General features: G+C 43.3%; 1 protein-coding gene across 3 annotated transcripts in view; it reads right to left on the reverse strand.

The window, feature by feature from the left end:
• hmcn1 (hemicentin 1) overlaps window positions 1–14,734 on the reverse strand; it is a 90,479-nt gene that overhangs the window by 34,326 nt on the left and 41,419 nt on the right. For 2 of the 3 annotated variants that reach the window (XM_080886979.1, XM_080886977.1), the window contains exons 18-40: window positions 14,512–14,639; window positions 14,261–14,405; window positions 13,263–13,375; window positions 12,032–12,191; window positions 11,554–11,719; window positions 10,703–10,830; window positions 10,096–10,347; window positions 9,884–9,979; window positions 9,231–9,425; window positions 9,005–9,135; window positions 8,122–8,269; window positions 7,626–7,752; window positions 7,378–7,532; window positions 6,551–6,829; window positions 5,959–6,240; window positions 4,756–4,864; window positions 4,504–4,673; window positions 4,158–4,312; window positions 2,877–3,000; window positions 2,647–2,748; window positions 2,007–2,183; window positions 1,663–1,814; window positions 1,300–1,423 (exon numbers count right to left, since the gene is read on the reverse strand). In XM_080886979.1, coding sequence (XP_080743105.1) covers window positions 1,300–1,423; window positions 1,663–1,814; window positions 2,007–2,183; window positions 2,647–2,748; window positions 2,877–3,000; window positions 4,158–4,312; window positions 4,504–4,673; window positions 4,756–4,864; window positions 5,959–6,240; window positions 6,551–6,829; window positions 7,378–7,532; window positions 7,626–7,752; window positions 8,122–8,269; window positions 9,005–9,135; window positions 9,231–9,425; window positions 9,884–9,979; window positions 10,096–10,347; window positions 10,703–10,830; window positions 11,554–11,719; window positions 12,032–12,191; window positions 13,263–13,375; window positions 14,261–14,405; window positions 14,512–14,639 — 3,618 coding nt within the window. The remainder of the gene's footprint in view (window positions 1–1,299; window positions 1,424–1,662; window positions 1,815–2,006; window positions 2,184–2,646; window positions 2,749–2,876; window positions 3,001–4,157; window positions 4,313–4,503; window positions 4,674–4,755; window positions 4,865–5,958; window positions 6,241–6,550; window positions 6,830–7,377; window positions 7,533–7,625; window positions 7,753–8,121; window positions 8,270–9,004; window positions 9,136–9,230; window positions 9,426–9,883; window positions 9,980–10,095; window positions 10,348–10,702; window positions 10,831–11,553; window positions 11,720–12,031; window positions 12,192–13,262; window positions 13,376–14,260; window positions 14,406–14,511; window positions 14,640–14,734) is intronic. The other variant, XM_080886978.1, reaches the window with a different exon arrangement.

Genomic DNA, 14,734 nt, shown 5'->3' on the forward strand with positions numbered 1-14,734 from the left:
GAAGTAGCTCAGGAAATCATTTCTCTGGGAATAATAATGTAATTATTTTAACAGGAGGCAGAAATCCCAGAATATATGAGATGAAAGGCGTTTTGTTTAAGCCTCTGTTTACAAGTTTTTCAGAAGACAGTCGGCTCTTATTTAGAAAATGACAGCAGGCCAATGTCCCTTCAACTGTGGTCGCTGTTCAGACAGAGCCCAAGTCATCGGAGAAGGACGGGAATAGGCTATCAGCTGAAGAATGGTACCAATTACCACAACAAATCTGCCTTCACTTCAGTGGACAAGTTCTTTTTCCCTCCTTTCTTTTTGATCTCTGCGAGGAAACTCGCATCATGTGGATGTTTGCATTCTGCATGCATATACGAACAAAGATCCAAACACAGACTCTACAATCCCATGTATGTAAGATGACATGTTTCCTATTACCTCAGTGACATTAGCTTTGATTAGACTTGTATAACAGCTGAGTCGCCATCAAGCTCGGCTCTGTTCAGGAGGCTGACAGCGTTTATTGAAATGCTAAACTCAGTCAAGCCGCACTTCCTCTACACGCACATGCTTTGCTCAAGGCTCTTGCCAGATATTGTTTCTGTATTATAATTCACAGCCTGGTGCTCAGTCTGGTTTCTGCTGTAAGACATTTGACAGTCAGTCATAACCATTAGTTAGCAAAACAAAGCAGCTGAGAAGGAGCAGCCGTAACATGCATGAGTACGATTAAACTCTAAAGAGAAGAACCAGGGCATGTAACGAGAGAGTGCACTATGATGTTAAAGCTTTTTAAAAAGGCAACATTAGTGATCCACAAATAAACAGGTGAAAGTCAAAACCTTGGATGGATGGACGGATAAATCTGTTTTTAAAACTATTTTATATTTATACGGTAAAATACAGATACTTGTGTCTTTAGTATAAACAATAAGTTATTTGAATCGATTCATATTTCATGGATATGCATTTATTTGAACCTAATGAACATGCATTCATCATGCATCATCTTCTGCTTATCCAATTCAGGTTAATGGTGGGACTGGAGCCATATGGCAAGAGGCAGTATGCACCCTGGACAGGTCATCAGTGTCACAAAGCTAACACAGACTGTTACACAAATTCACACCGATGGCAAATTTAGAGCCACCAGTTAACCTAAGCTGGGGACTGCAAATGATGTCAGACACTTTTCTAAAAAAAAAAAACAAATAAAGGATTTAAAAAAAAAAAAAGTACTATACATGCTGTTTACCATATGATACCATATAGGTACATGTATGCAACAACAGCTGTTCATGTTCTCACCATAAACCTTCAGGTCATAGTCTCTGTGCTGTTCTCCTCCAGCGTTGACAGCCACACAGGTGTACCTGCCTGTGTCGCTAACCTGTGCGCTATCCAGGGACAGCACTCTGCCACCAGCAAACACCTGACAGGCCGACGGAAACAGAGCAGAGGTCACGTCACGGTGCTCGGCTCACGCACAGACTCACAGCACACAGTCGTTAAAAGGTCTGCAGAAGACTTTTATTATTATCTAACACAGAGCTTCCGCACACCTGCAATGTTCAACATAACCTGAGGATAACGTCACCTCGCATTTTGCATCACAACAGATCTCTGGAATGATCCGGCACAAAGCACTAAGCATGAATGTAGTGATGTCACCTGTATGCCATGTGAAACACTTGCCACAGGGCTGCCATCTTTGAGCCATGTGATACTGGGAGCAGGAACCCCTGTAGCCTCACACTCCAACCTGACGGCTTCATTCACCACAACAGTTACCGTACCGCCTCGGCTGGAGATGACCGGGGGCACTGCAAGGCACGAGGATAAAGCACTCAGTCAGTGACGATCTGCAACGCCACTGGAGTTGTTTTTGTTTTTCAGCTATCCGCATATTGTCATCATCTGTCAGCGACTAATCTCTAACTTATAGAGATAGTATTACTCACGAACAACCAAAAAGTTCAGCATACTTCTGCTTAATTAATGAGAAAGCCACCCACCGAGGACCTGAAGTCTGTGAGATATCTCAGCAGCTCCAGCCAGGTTCACAGCGACACATCTGTATATGCCAGCATCGGACAGCTGTGCTCGTTCAATCTCCAGCATCTGGCCACGCTTCCGTAACGTCACACCAGCTGCACTGGTCAGAGGTCGGCCATCTTTGTACCAAGTGATAGCTAAGGCACGAAGGATATCAAAAATACTTTCAGCAAAAGAACTATTAAACAGAAAACTAGGCTTAAAAGAGATTAATGAGGGTTTGAGTTTATTTAAAATCTGAAGACAATAGCAAATAAAATAAATGTTGGACTAAAAATCAAAGTTTATTATAAAGAATTGTAATTTTTACATTTTTTTTAGAATTTTTAAAGTTGATAAAGAATTTCCGTTGCCCAGTTATGGTTACATAGATACTAAATTGCTGTACTGTAACACTTCCTCTAACAATGAAGAAAGTGATTTTACAATAAGAACCTAGCTACACATGAATTTATATGTAGCACATCTTTGAGTGTTTAGATCATCCAAATGGAAAAAGAAGGAGAGGGAAGAAGCTGAAGCTGTTTGTAGGAAAACTACACTGTAAAGGCTTTGAGTGCGCACAGTGGGACTGAGGAGGTTGTTAGTGAACAGTCTTACCAGGTAATGGGCTGCCCGCGGCCTTGCACTCGAGCTCAGTGGAAAAGCCTGACAGAATGGTCTGGTTAATGGTCTCTCCAGAGGACGGGATACTGGGAGGCTCTGAGGGACACAAACAGAATTACACCCAGAAACAACAGCTTATTATTATCAACTCTGGATATAGGAGGAGGAAGATAAGCGAGACAAACATGCAGAGCGAGTGATTTGTATATCCATAAGTAAGTTACCGTGGACGCTGAGTCTTATGTGCTGCTGAGCTTCACCAGCTGCGTTAGTGGCCAGGCAAGTGAATTTCCCAGAATCCTCCAGTCTTGCCTCTGTAATCTTTAGTGTCCTGCCTGCTGACTCCAGCTGTGGCAGATACAGAGAATTCAGATTGGTAATTACTGAGCAGTGAAGAATAAGAATGAATCGCTTTCTGCTGCTTCTGCTTCTTCTTCTTCTAACCTGTTAGTACTCTTAAGCCTTAAGCCCCACCTCCTTACTTTTTGCTAGGAAATTTGAGAAATATGCGATTTATTGAAATGTGCAAACATACATGGAAATGCAGTATATGAAGCAAAAGCAGGCGAATGAGTGTGAAAGTCAATATTTGGTGTGACCAGCTTTATTCTTCATCATAACAGGAATAATAGCCCAGCTTCTTGAAAGCTCTTCTGTGGATGTTGGCTGCCTTTTGTTGGATTGTCTGTCAACATGATCCCACACCGCTTCAGTAATGTTGAGGTCTGGGTTCCGGGGAGGCCAGTCCATGACTGATAATCTCCCACTGTGTGTTTTTCTGTCCAGGTCTGCTTTCACTGCACTGACAATGTGCTCGGGATCATTGTCAGATGAAAATGTTGCCAATCACATGTTTTCGAGAAGGTATGTGAGTTTTGACAAGATCCCCAACACCAGCCCCCAAAAGATGAAGGCAGACGGATCACCTGACGAGCCAGATGCATCTCTCAGGTCCTGTGTCGGCTCTTTGTGGGATTTCTTCCTGTTTCTTAGGACAAAACTTTCGGATACTGTTCATCTGTTGTGGATAGTTGTGAAGCCTGACAGTTCTTGTCTAGTTTCCAAACATTTTTGAGGATATTCTGAGATATGTCCAGTTTTCAGATTAGAACTCTTTGGTAATGATGTTGCTTTTTGCAAAAATACTCAAAAACTTGTTTTTGACATTTGTTGCAGATTCAGGCTGCTTGTAACAAAGTTATAAAGATACATTTTATAAAGTGGTTGTTTGCTACTTTGTTTGTTACATATAGATACAAAATTACAAGAAAGTCTGGCTCCTCAAAAGTAAAATATAGAGAAATGAGCTGTGTTTCCATACTGAAAGCACTGTGTATAAAAATAAGTAATAATTTGAATTGCATCAAGGAGAGAGGGAGAATCTAGGTTTGGCTGCAGATATACAGCATGTATGGATCTGTGGTTCACCTGAAGAAGTTCATGCTTCAGTGATGATTGATTTTAAAGTGAATAGCTTGAAAATGTCAGACAATTAAGGGACCAACCTGCAGGTGCTCACTAGTTGCGTCGACTGGTCGTCCATTTTTAAGCCAGGTAATGGTTGGAGGAGGAATTCCACTGGAGACACAGTCCAGACTCACGGGCTTGTGGAGAATCACTGAACGTTCAGTAGGTCCATTGGTACGGATGGATGGAGGAACTGCAGAGGTACAGAGGGCAGGTTTTTATCCTTGGAAACATTTTACAACTGAAAATGAGGAACCAGGAAATTTAAAAAAGGTAAAGCGAGATTTTGCTGCAGCTTGCAACTAGAGTTTAGGTAAAGCCATTTACATTTAAAAGATACTGAGATAGGTCTTTTTAATTTTAAAGTAAGTTTCTTTGTTTTACCTTGGACAACCACACTGAAGTCCTTATTATGGTTTCCTGCCTCATTGGTGGCCACACACTGAAAGAGAGCTGTGTCAGAGACCTGAGCACGAGAGATGACTAGGCGTCGCCCACCGGCTGCGATCCATAATCCTTCACCCTGTCGCAATAGCTTTCCGTCCTTATGCCACCTGGGAAGGAATTAACTTTACAGTGACTTTCAATAAGGCCTGTTTGCATTTGTTTAACTGTGAGCAATAGACGAGCTCTTACGTGATTACAGGTGTAGGTGTTCCTGCGGTGTGACACTCGAGCTCCAAAGGTGTGTTAAGTATAACTGTGGTGACCGTCACATTATCAGATCCATCGATGAAAGGAGGAACTAGGAGTGAAAATCATCTTTTTTTAATTCATTTTCCTGACATTTCAGTTTATGCTCAATAGAATAAACTCTGACAAATATTTCTAGCATATGTGAGGCCAGATAGATCAAACCCACAGTGAAGTGACAGGACACTGCAGATAAGAATCAGCAGAACACGAGAGCATCGGCTCAACATGAGTTGTCGTGGCCGAGTGGTTAAGGCGATGGACTAGAAATCCATTGGGGTCTCCCCGCGCAGGTTCGAATCCTGCCGACAACGGCGTGACGCTTTTCTCAGCTGTCAGACAGTTAAAGAGCAAACCTGACAGGCTGCAGTCGCCGATTTTCTGTTAGCAAGTACAAATTCAGAAAATACACTTCCTGTCAGCAGCGTCTTTGAAATAATGGTAAATGGCCTGCATTTGTATAGCGCTTTTCTAGTCCATAGGACCCCAAAGCGCTTTACACTACATTCAGCCATTCAGCCATTCACACACTGGCGATAGCAAGCTACATAATGCTATAATGCATTTCTATTAAAGGCACAGCTGTGCAATGACGCTTGTTTGGTACCCAGAAGAGATGAATGTCTTTCTCACAGGCATTTACATTTACTCCATAAATGACAGCATCACGTCGGTAAGTCGACTGTACTTAGTCCTCGTTCTTACCAGTTATGAAACACATGCAACTGAGCGGCCAGTTTAGATCACACTTTTTTTCCTGTGATGTTTCTACTTGGCAGAATTAAATGTTGAATTCCATTACCAATAAACCTTAAGTAGACTAAATTTTCTCAAAGCAAAAACACTAATTTGGATATAGTAAAGAAATCGGTGTGGAACGAACAACAAAGCCAGACCAAACACTTCCTGGGATAACATGCAAGCAAACAAGCAGGTCAACTTCCTACAAACAGTATCATGTGCATGACTTAAAAATGCATTGTGTGCATTTTGGATGGATAGAAATATCCCAGGTGTTTCCCCATCAGCTGTAGTTTGGGTGATCTGTGAAAAATCACTATAATGACAGCTGGGATAGCACTCTAAGAAGAAAATGGAAAGTGATGTAGTTATACCAGAAATCAGCGATTTTCTGTGTGTTTATACCTAAAACTCTGACATCATATTTGACCTCCTTCTCCCCGGCGATGCTCGTAGCCACGCAGATGTAGTGTCCCGAGTCTGAGACGGCGGCCGAGGGGATTTCTAGTTTCTTTCCCTGCTCGAGCACACGGACACTTGCCCCATCGCGTACAGGGACTCCATCCTTCAGCCACGTAAGAGAAGGTGGAGGGTGTCCTCCAGCCTCACACTCCAGGATCAGAGATTTACTGAGAACCACTTTCCTTTTGATGGGCCCTTTATCCCCGCCTGTGACTGTGGGAGGCACTGCACAGGGAGGTCCGCCACGGAAAGAAGAGAACGTGACAAAGGTTTAAAATCTTATTTGCATTTGACACATTTCAGGCTTTTATCAGGCAGAACTTACATCTGGTTTATGCTAAATCACCAAATTAAGCTTCAGAGCCAATAAAGGGTTTTCTAAACACAGAGATGATGGCAGTTTTCATTTCCAGGACTTGTTCTGGACTTGTTGTAAACAACATCATTTAAATTAATTTTTAACAGCTGTTACTTTAAGCTGACACAAAACACAGTGAACACAAAGATGTGTGTCGATATCATTTCTGGCTCTTACAGTAGACGTCCAGCGTGTAGCTTTTCTCAGCGCTCCCAGCCACGCTGGTCACCTTACACGTGTACTGTCCAGCATCAGAGGCCTGTGCACGAACGATCTTCAAGTAGCGGCCTCGCTCTACATGTTGAGCCTGACGGCTGGACAGGACGATCTCTCCTTTTCGGTGCCAGGTTATGGAGGGAAGCGGCACCCCACGTGCCTCACACTCCAGAGTTACCGCAGTATCCAGTAGTGCCGTCACCTCTGTGGTGACATTACCTCCTTTGATGGAGGGGGGCACTGAAATAAACATATAAACATACTGAAATTTGTAATTCAGCTATGTTTGTCCATGTTAATTGTGCTAAAAGATTTATGCACAGTATACAGTAGTGTGCATAAGTCTTGAGCCACCACTCGTTTCTTTACGTTTTGCTGCTGCGGAGCCTGATTTTCCTGAGCAGCAGTTCTCCAGGATTTCTGAAGGTCTTTCAAAGTTTTGGCTGCTTTTTCACTCATTTTCAGTCAAGTCCTTGTACACGACCAAGGCACATAACCCTGAATTATACACATATTTCTACACACGACAGACAGCTTAGCAACAAAACTATAAAAAAAAATTCCACAGTTTGACAGCATAAAACTGTATTTTTAAAGCGCCAGGGTGATTCCTGAAGCTCGTTTTGGCCCCACATACTGTACTTCCATGTATGTTTGCACACTTTTCCATAAATAACTGCATCTATCCACCTATTTTCTATTTCTCTGGAAATGATGGGTGGCTCAAGACAAGACACGGTGCTGTATTTACATTAGAAAATTTACTTTGCTTAGGATTACACACTAACCATAGACACTAAGGTTAAAGTCCTTGGACTGTTTCCCAGCTGTATTCGTGGCACTACACTGGTAGCGGGCCTGATCTCCAAGACGGGCACTTTTTATTCTCAGAACCTGACCCCTGTTTGTGACCTCCAGATTGGGATCACCGAGAAACACCGGCCTAGAAAGGATTAAGAATAAGAATGAGAACAGGAAGTACTGACCAATGAATGTTCAGCCAACTTCATTTCTTTTCATTTCAGAGCACGCTTACTTCCTGTCCTTGGACCACTGGATAGCAGGAAAAGGGATTCCCTGCACCTCGCACTCAAGAGAGACAGCTTGTTTGATAATTGCTGAAACATCTTGAGGAGAGCCCGAACCTATAATTGTTGGTGGGACTAAGGAGCCAAGAGAGAAAAAATGGCTTTAATAGTACAACTACAAGTTTCTTATTCTGCTGCAGTAATGTTTCCAATATCTGACAAGTTCTGCACGTCCACAAGCTGAGCAGCTCTTATTTTAACATTTAGATTTATCAAACTTATCAAAAAGATTTTTTTTAAGTATATTAAAATTCAGAAAGTAACAATCAGGAAGAGAGCACTGTATATCATATGTTCTCTCGTTTTTGGTCTAAATACTTTTTTAACGCAGCTCTGAATTAATTGTACCGAACTGAGAATTGTGGGTAAATCTAGGAGACAGGATTGCATTAACCTGCAGCACAGAATAGTCTTTGCGCGTCGCCACCGACTGTCTTTACTCACCAAGCACATCCAAAAAAAAGCTTCTTTCGGCGTTTCCTGCGACGTTGATGGCTTCACAGCTGTAGCTGCCTGCGTCTGCTGTTTCTGCCTTCAGCAGTCTCAGAGTTTTTCCCATATCAGCAATCTGAATGTCACTACTTGCAACTACCTGTCGATCAGCATAAATAAAATCACAGTGTAACGTCGTTGTAATAGGATCTAAACAAAAACACAAAAAACGAGCTGCTGATACGTTTCTCAGCAGATTTGAAAGTGGCTGCGGTCTACAGAGAGACAAACCTAATTTAAAATGTATACAAAACACAAAAAGTGTGCAGTTCAAGAAAACATTCGGAGAGAAGAGCGTAGATTTAGATTACTCGTAATTAGTGGATTAAAGTTCTGATTTCACCATCTGTGCCTGACAGGGAAAAACATTCAGCAGCCAAAGGAACAAAAAGCAGCCAACTAACTGGGACGTGACAGCAAAGTGTGTGATGATGCTCTGTTCTCCCCTCAGTTTATCATTATTATTCTGTCATTGCAGCTTTGAGCATATTGAAACCAAGGCTTCTTTGGCAGGTCTTTGTTACACACACACATGGACGCACACAGGCTCCACACACATTTACAGTCTGTTCTCTTGGACATCGCACCCTGTGATCAGAGCACATTAAGTCTTTCAAGGCTTAAGGCTTCCATCATTATAATTTCTCATTACTTGTTCTCATGTAAAAAGAGACCACAGTCTCATGACCCCAGGTTAAATTTGGCTCATGCAATTTAAAGCGCTCAGTGTGTGTATTTGATTTATGTACCTGTCTTTTAAAGGTGTAACCTTTACACACATGGCAAAATAATATATGTCTTTGTTTCCATTCAATATAATCAATTATTCACATACAGGAGCTCCATCCTTGTACCAGGTGACGACAGGCGTTGGAGTTCCTGTGACGTCACACACCAAGCTGGTGGGCTGGCTCAGGACCACTGACAGGTTGCCGGATGTTTCTCTGTCACGGAAATCTGGGGGTACTGTGGAGGTGCCAAAGGTAATGAGTATATTATGAAATGTAGGAATTTTATTTTTGAACTAGAGGTGCAAAATACTTAAAGAACAGGTCAGTCACCGTTGACTTTGAGCTGGTACTTCCTCTCAGTGGATCCAGCGTCGTTGGCAGCGGTACAGACGTACTCTCCATTATCCATCGGTGAAACAGAGGCCAGAATCAGCAGCGTACCGTCCTCTAGGATGGACACGCCAGGCTCATTACCTGTCAGCTCCTGGCCATTACGCAACCAGCGAATCACTGGTTTGGGAAGACCTGAAGAAGGGATGGAGACAGGAACACTCGCAAAAGAATTCCAAAGTTGTTCTGTGTTTGCGCTCCTGCAACAGAAAATCTGCACTGTACTCTTTTTAATAAATGCACCAAACTGGTGCATGCACTTTGTCATTCACTCTCACAGGTGCCGGGCTCACGAGCTGGCCCGGGCCCTCAGTTCAATACAATTTACTTATTTTTATAGCAGCAAATCACAACAATCTTCACCTTCATATTGAAAGTCAAAGACCCGACAATAATAGGGAGAAAGGTTGACAAATCCCTATGAACAATCACTTGGGGAAAGTGGGAAGTCAAAACGTCCTTTTAACAGGAAGAACCCTAAACCACAGCCCCTTGCCTTGCTTGTTGCTTCATTATGAACAGACGTGCTTTCATTTGCATTTGGTTGTGATCCTTGTTTGCGAACTGAAAGCTAAGAGATGGTAATACGGCACCTTTGGCAGGGCAGGGGAAGGCGATACGCTGATTAGCAACCCTCTCCTGCAGAGGACTGTTGAAGGGGGGCTCCAGTACTTCAACAACGGGGGGCACTGAAAAGATGCAAACACACAATCAAACATATCACACACACTCCAAAGCATCTATAACAGTTTGAGTATGGAGCGTCTTAAAATTGAGCGGTAGAGTAAAACTGTAAGTTGCCAACCTTGAACTACAAGCTGAACTCGAGCCTCATCTCTGCCTGCAGTATTGGTCGCTGCGCAAGTGTAGGTTCCTTCATCATCCAGTCCCACATTGGTCAAGGCCAGACTGCCATCAGGTGACACCGGGTATCTTCTACCATCCTTGGTCCAGATTAGCACGGGCTTTGGGAATCCCTTCACCACACATGGCAGCTCCACAGGGTGACCCACCTGCACCTTCATTACCCGGGGGCCAGCATGAATACTCGGGGGCACTGCAGTAGAAAGGACATGATTTGCCAAGCTTTTCTTCTGCCTCACCTGAAGCTGCATGATATTTAGTGCAGGAACTTCAGCCCAGGAGTTACTATAGATTATGTGTGTGGCTGTGAACTATGTAATCCCAGGTGATATTATGTCTGAGCTGCACCTCTCATTTAGGTAATTGTGAGTACTGAATGAGTAGTTTGACTGTCTGAAATCTGAGAAATGGATATCACACACTGTATATGTTCAGTTATCTATTTTCATGCAGGTGGTTGCATATTTCACTCTGATATTTTGACAGTTTTTACATTAGACGTCAGGAATCTTTACACTCATCATAGATTTTTAATCTTCTAAACTTACCCAGAATGCTCAGCTCAATGGATTGCGTTAAGTTTCCAGCAATATTGGAAGCAACGCACACATAGAGTCCACTGTCTGACAGCCTGGTCTCTAAGATCTTCATAGACCCAGAGGGAAGCTTTGCATGTCTGGAAGAAACAAGAACATACTTAAAAACCAAACAGTCTGGGTGAAACGCATGGCTGCAAATTTAGAAATATTAAGAAAAGAAACCTCAAACACACTCACACACTTACAGTTTCCACTCAGTGACTTATTCGGTTATTACATAAAAAAAGACACTTTGGTAATTCTTACTAATCCACCATCAACCATAATTATAGTCAGTTTGCCAGGCGCATAGTAGGAGCAACAGATCACAGGGAGGAGTATGATTACTCAGTCATCTTAGAAAACCACAAACTATGCCCTGAGGTCATAAACGGTTGACAAAGCACTCCATTGTAGATTACAGTGTATGTAGGTTCTCCTTTAAACAACAAATCAAGCTCTCTCATTGAGGTTAAAACAGTGGTTCTTAACCTGGGTTCGATCGAACCCTAGGGGTTCGGTGAGTCGGTCTCAGGGGTTCGGCAGAGCCTTCGCCATGACATGCATGGCTCATTTTGTGCACCAGTAAAAAAATCACATTTTATTTTTCACTAAAGAGGGGTTCAGTGAATGCGCATATGAAGCTGGTAGGGTTCGGTACCTCCAACAAGGTTAAGAACCACTGGGTTAAAACCAAGATAATGTGATTTTAGCCAAACTTAAGCAAATGTGTCATTGACACGGGTGTAGAAGGTGATTTTGTCTGGTGTGACTTTCATGAAAATGGCAGAATAAAGTCGTGTACATGTGTATGTGTTTACCTGGGAGAGTACGGAGAGATTAGTTGCCTCTCTTTGGCCCAACTGATGATGGGAGGCGGGACACTGTGGACATCACATGGCAAAACAGCATCCTCGCCCTCGATCACCGACATCTTCGTCGGACCTGCTGAGTGTTCGTCATCGCCAGCTTTGGACCTCGGTCGGACTGGGCGATCAAACACACAGACATTTAATTCCTCGCTGCTAGCATTTAGGCATGTAGATATGGTCAAGCTGACCTGCTGAGGTTCAAACTGAGCATCACACGAGGAGGAAAGGAGATTTAAGCGACTTTGAATGTGGGTGATTTGTTGGTATCATCTTTTAGAGTTTGCACAGAATGTGGACTTGGTAAAAAATGATCAGTGTGATCCCGGAAACCTTAATTTAGCAATAATTTCTTGACGTAAAATGCTACATTTAGCCCCCGTGCTTCTTTACAGACTATGTGTAGCCTTCAGCTGGTGATGAGGTTTACCATAGACCGTGAGCTGGACCTTCCTGGAAGCATGGCCAGCAGCATTAGCAGCAGTACAGATGAACTCTCCAGTCTCATTTCCAGAAGGGGAAGTAATAAGGAGGCTGCCGTCAGGATTCAACGAGAAGGCCGAACCACCCAAGTTCACTAGCTCCCCACCCTAGAACACAAATCACAGCAGGGCTGGATTTTACTTCATCAGCTCAGCTTTAACACTCGATTTGTTGTCCAAGACAAAGAAGTGTGGTTTGACCCACTAAATACTTAAATATAAAAGCAGATTCTTTGCCCGCTTGTTACGCAGCAGCACTATGAAGTAATTATTACAAATGCACAAATCATATAAACCCAAAGCACAAAGCCAGTGTGATGTTAGTGCAGCGGGAGTGTGTCATATTTCAGCCCTGCAGTCACTAACATGCCATCATCTGACTGATGTTATAGAAAACAGCAAAGGAATCAGAGGGAATCACGTTTTAACAGCTGGTGCAGAACTTAGTAGGCTCTAGTTTCATATGTCCCTGTAGCCCTGTTCACTTTAACAGCAAGGCCTTTACAACTCGGAGGAACGAGTGTAAAAGACTGAAAAGAGGGAGGGACTGTCCACATGCATAGACTGGCTCAAAATGTGAGCGCTCGAAGGCTGAAGACACCGTGCAAGCTAATGGACGCAGGTAGATTCCATAGTGCAGCACATCAAACATGCACATGTACCCTCACAGAGCCATTTTCCAATCGAGCGCTATTGTCTCTGTGCAATCCTGACCTCTGACACAAAACAATGCAGGAACCTGTTCCTTCGCAGTGGAAAACAATGCATCCACATCTGGAAGGTTTCAACTTGAGCTCATCGCTGTTCAAAACCGCACAACCAAATCGCACAAACACAAATGCTCTCTGTGTTAGCCATAAAACAGCCAACAGGAGAATAAAGAGGTTCATCTGTGCACGGGTACGCGAGTCAACTGATCCTTTAAGTGTGAGGGAATCAGGGAAAATGGCTATTTAAGGAAAAGGGGAATTATTTACTCCTTCCAAATCATCAGGTGAGACATTGCGATGCAACTTGAGCAATATTAAGTGTTAGTTAACAGCTACAGTTAACTATTAGTTGTGTCTTTCATCCCTGTGTCATATGGCTTCTCTGTGTGTGGCACTGAAAATTATTTGGCAGCATTTAAAGAGACCTGGCTTTTTTTTTTTTGGCTGTTTCAAGTGAAGAGATGCACACCTTTGTCCAGGTGATATCAGGAGCCGGTACTCCAGCGGCACGGCAGGGGAGGGAGATGGGCGTTCCTTCGATTGTGCTGAATACCTGAGGGCCATGCTGAATGGTGGGAATCACTGCAAAAATGAAAGCAAGAGAAGATACGGAAGAATTTCATCATCGGGCATTTATAGAATCTACTCCATGCATTTTGAGCTCTGCGTTGAATCTGTGCCTGGATGTCTCCACATCACTGCCACCACTGATTTCCTGTGTGTCTCACGAGCATCTGGAAAGAAGCTGTCCATGCACTGCTCAGTACAGATGTTCCTGTTTTACTTTTGTGCTTTTTTCCCCTCTCGCTCTCTTTTTTTGTGACTCTGTCACTCCAAGGACTCTGCAGAAGAGATCATCACTCGGAGGCTTGTAACATTTTTTGGAAACATGATTTAGCTAAACAACTGCATCACGTGGAGTGTACACAATACAAGACACAGCATGGTGTTCTGGCTGCACACTTTGCACAGTTTCTCATGACTTACTGCAAGATCAATACAAGTGATTTGTGCATGCCTACATGAAAATGACCTAACCCCACTAATTTAAAGGAGCCGCTGCTTTAATATACATGCTGCAAACTGTTCCTGTTTATGTCGGTAGAATCTACCAGCAGCTGATTTTAGTAGAAATGGAGAACACGTTTCACTCTCTCACACACTTTGCTTCAAAGTCTACAATTCCTTCAGCAGCTCCTGGGTTAGATATTCCTGTTCCTGAGCACAAGAGCCTTCACAGTGGAAAGGAGACATTAAATGAAATGATATTTAGAGACATCAATGCAGAAACAGCCCAGGTGTGCTTAATGATATCAGCCCAGGCTTGGTTCGGTTATTTGCATTTCTTCAATTTCTTCAATTCCCGTTAGAGCTGATCTCAATGCTGAACCTAAAAGATGTCTGATAGGTGGGAGGATAACATGCGCTTGTCTGTGTAGAGATTTTATGCGTTCTAATGTTTGCTACCGTAAACGTTGACAGCGGTGGTGTGGTTGGCGGCCCCGACAGCGTTCTCAGCCAGGCAGGTGTAGTCACCGGCATCATCCAGCCGAACTCTCTCGATATGCAGACTGCCATCCCTCCTCACTGACACATACTGGTCTGAGGTCACCTGACAGAAGTTGAATGAAATCCTCTTTATTCAACCCAGGGCAAGAATCAAGGTGTGCAAGATGTGGAAAACAATTTAAAAATCTAATTCCTCTCTGTGTCCTCACCAGGCCGTAGTTGTGCAGCCACTGCCTCTCGGGCAGCGGATTCCCACCAAGCAGCACGCAAGGAAGAGTCATCGGCTGGTCCTCGATCACGCTCAGCACAGCCGGACTCATCGCGATGACGGGTGAAACTGTGGACGCCATTTGGACAAGTTTACGGACGTTATGAGAAGTAAAAATCAAGGACGCCGATGGCAATAAGTGTTTATAAGGTGTGTTCAGTGTG

Source organism: Rhamphochromis sp. 'chilingali' (assembly GCF_963969265.1).
Source record: "Rhamphochromis sp. 'chilingali' genome assembly, chromosome: 7".
Taxonomy (NCBI): Eukaryota; Metazoa; Chordata; class Actinopteri; order Cichliformes; family Cichlidae; genus Rhamphochromis; species Rhamphochromis sp. 'chilingali'.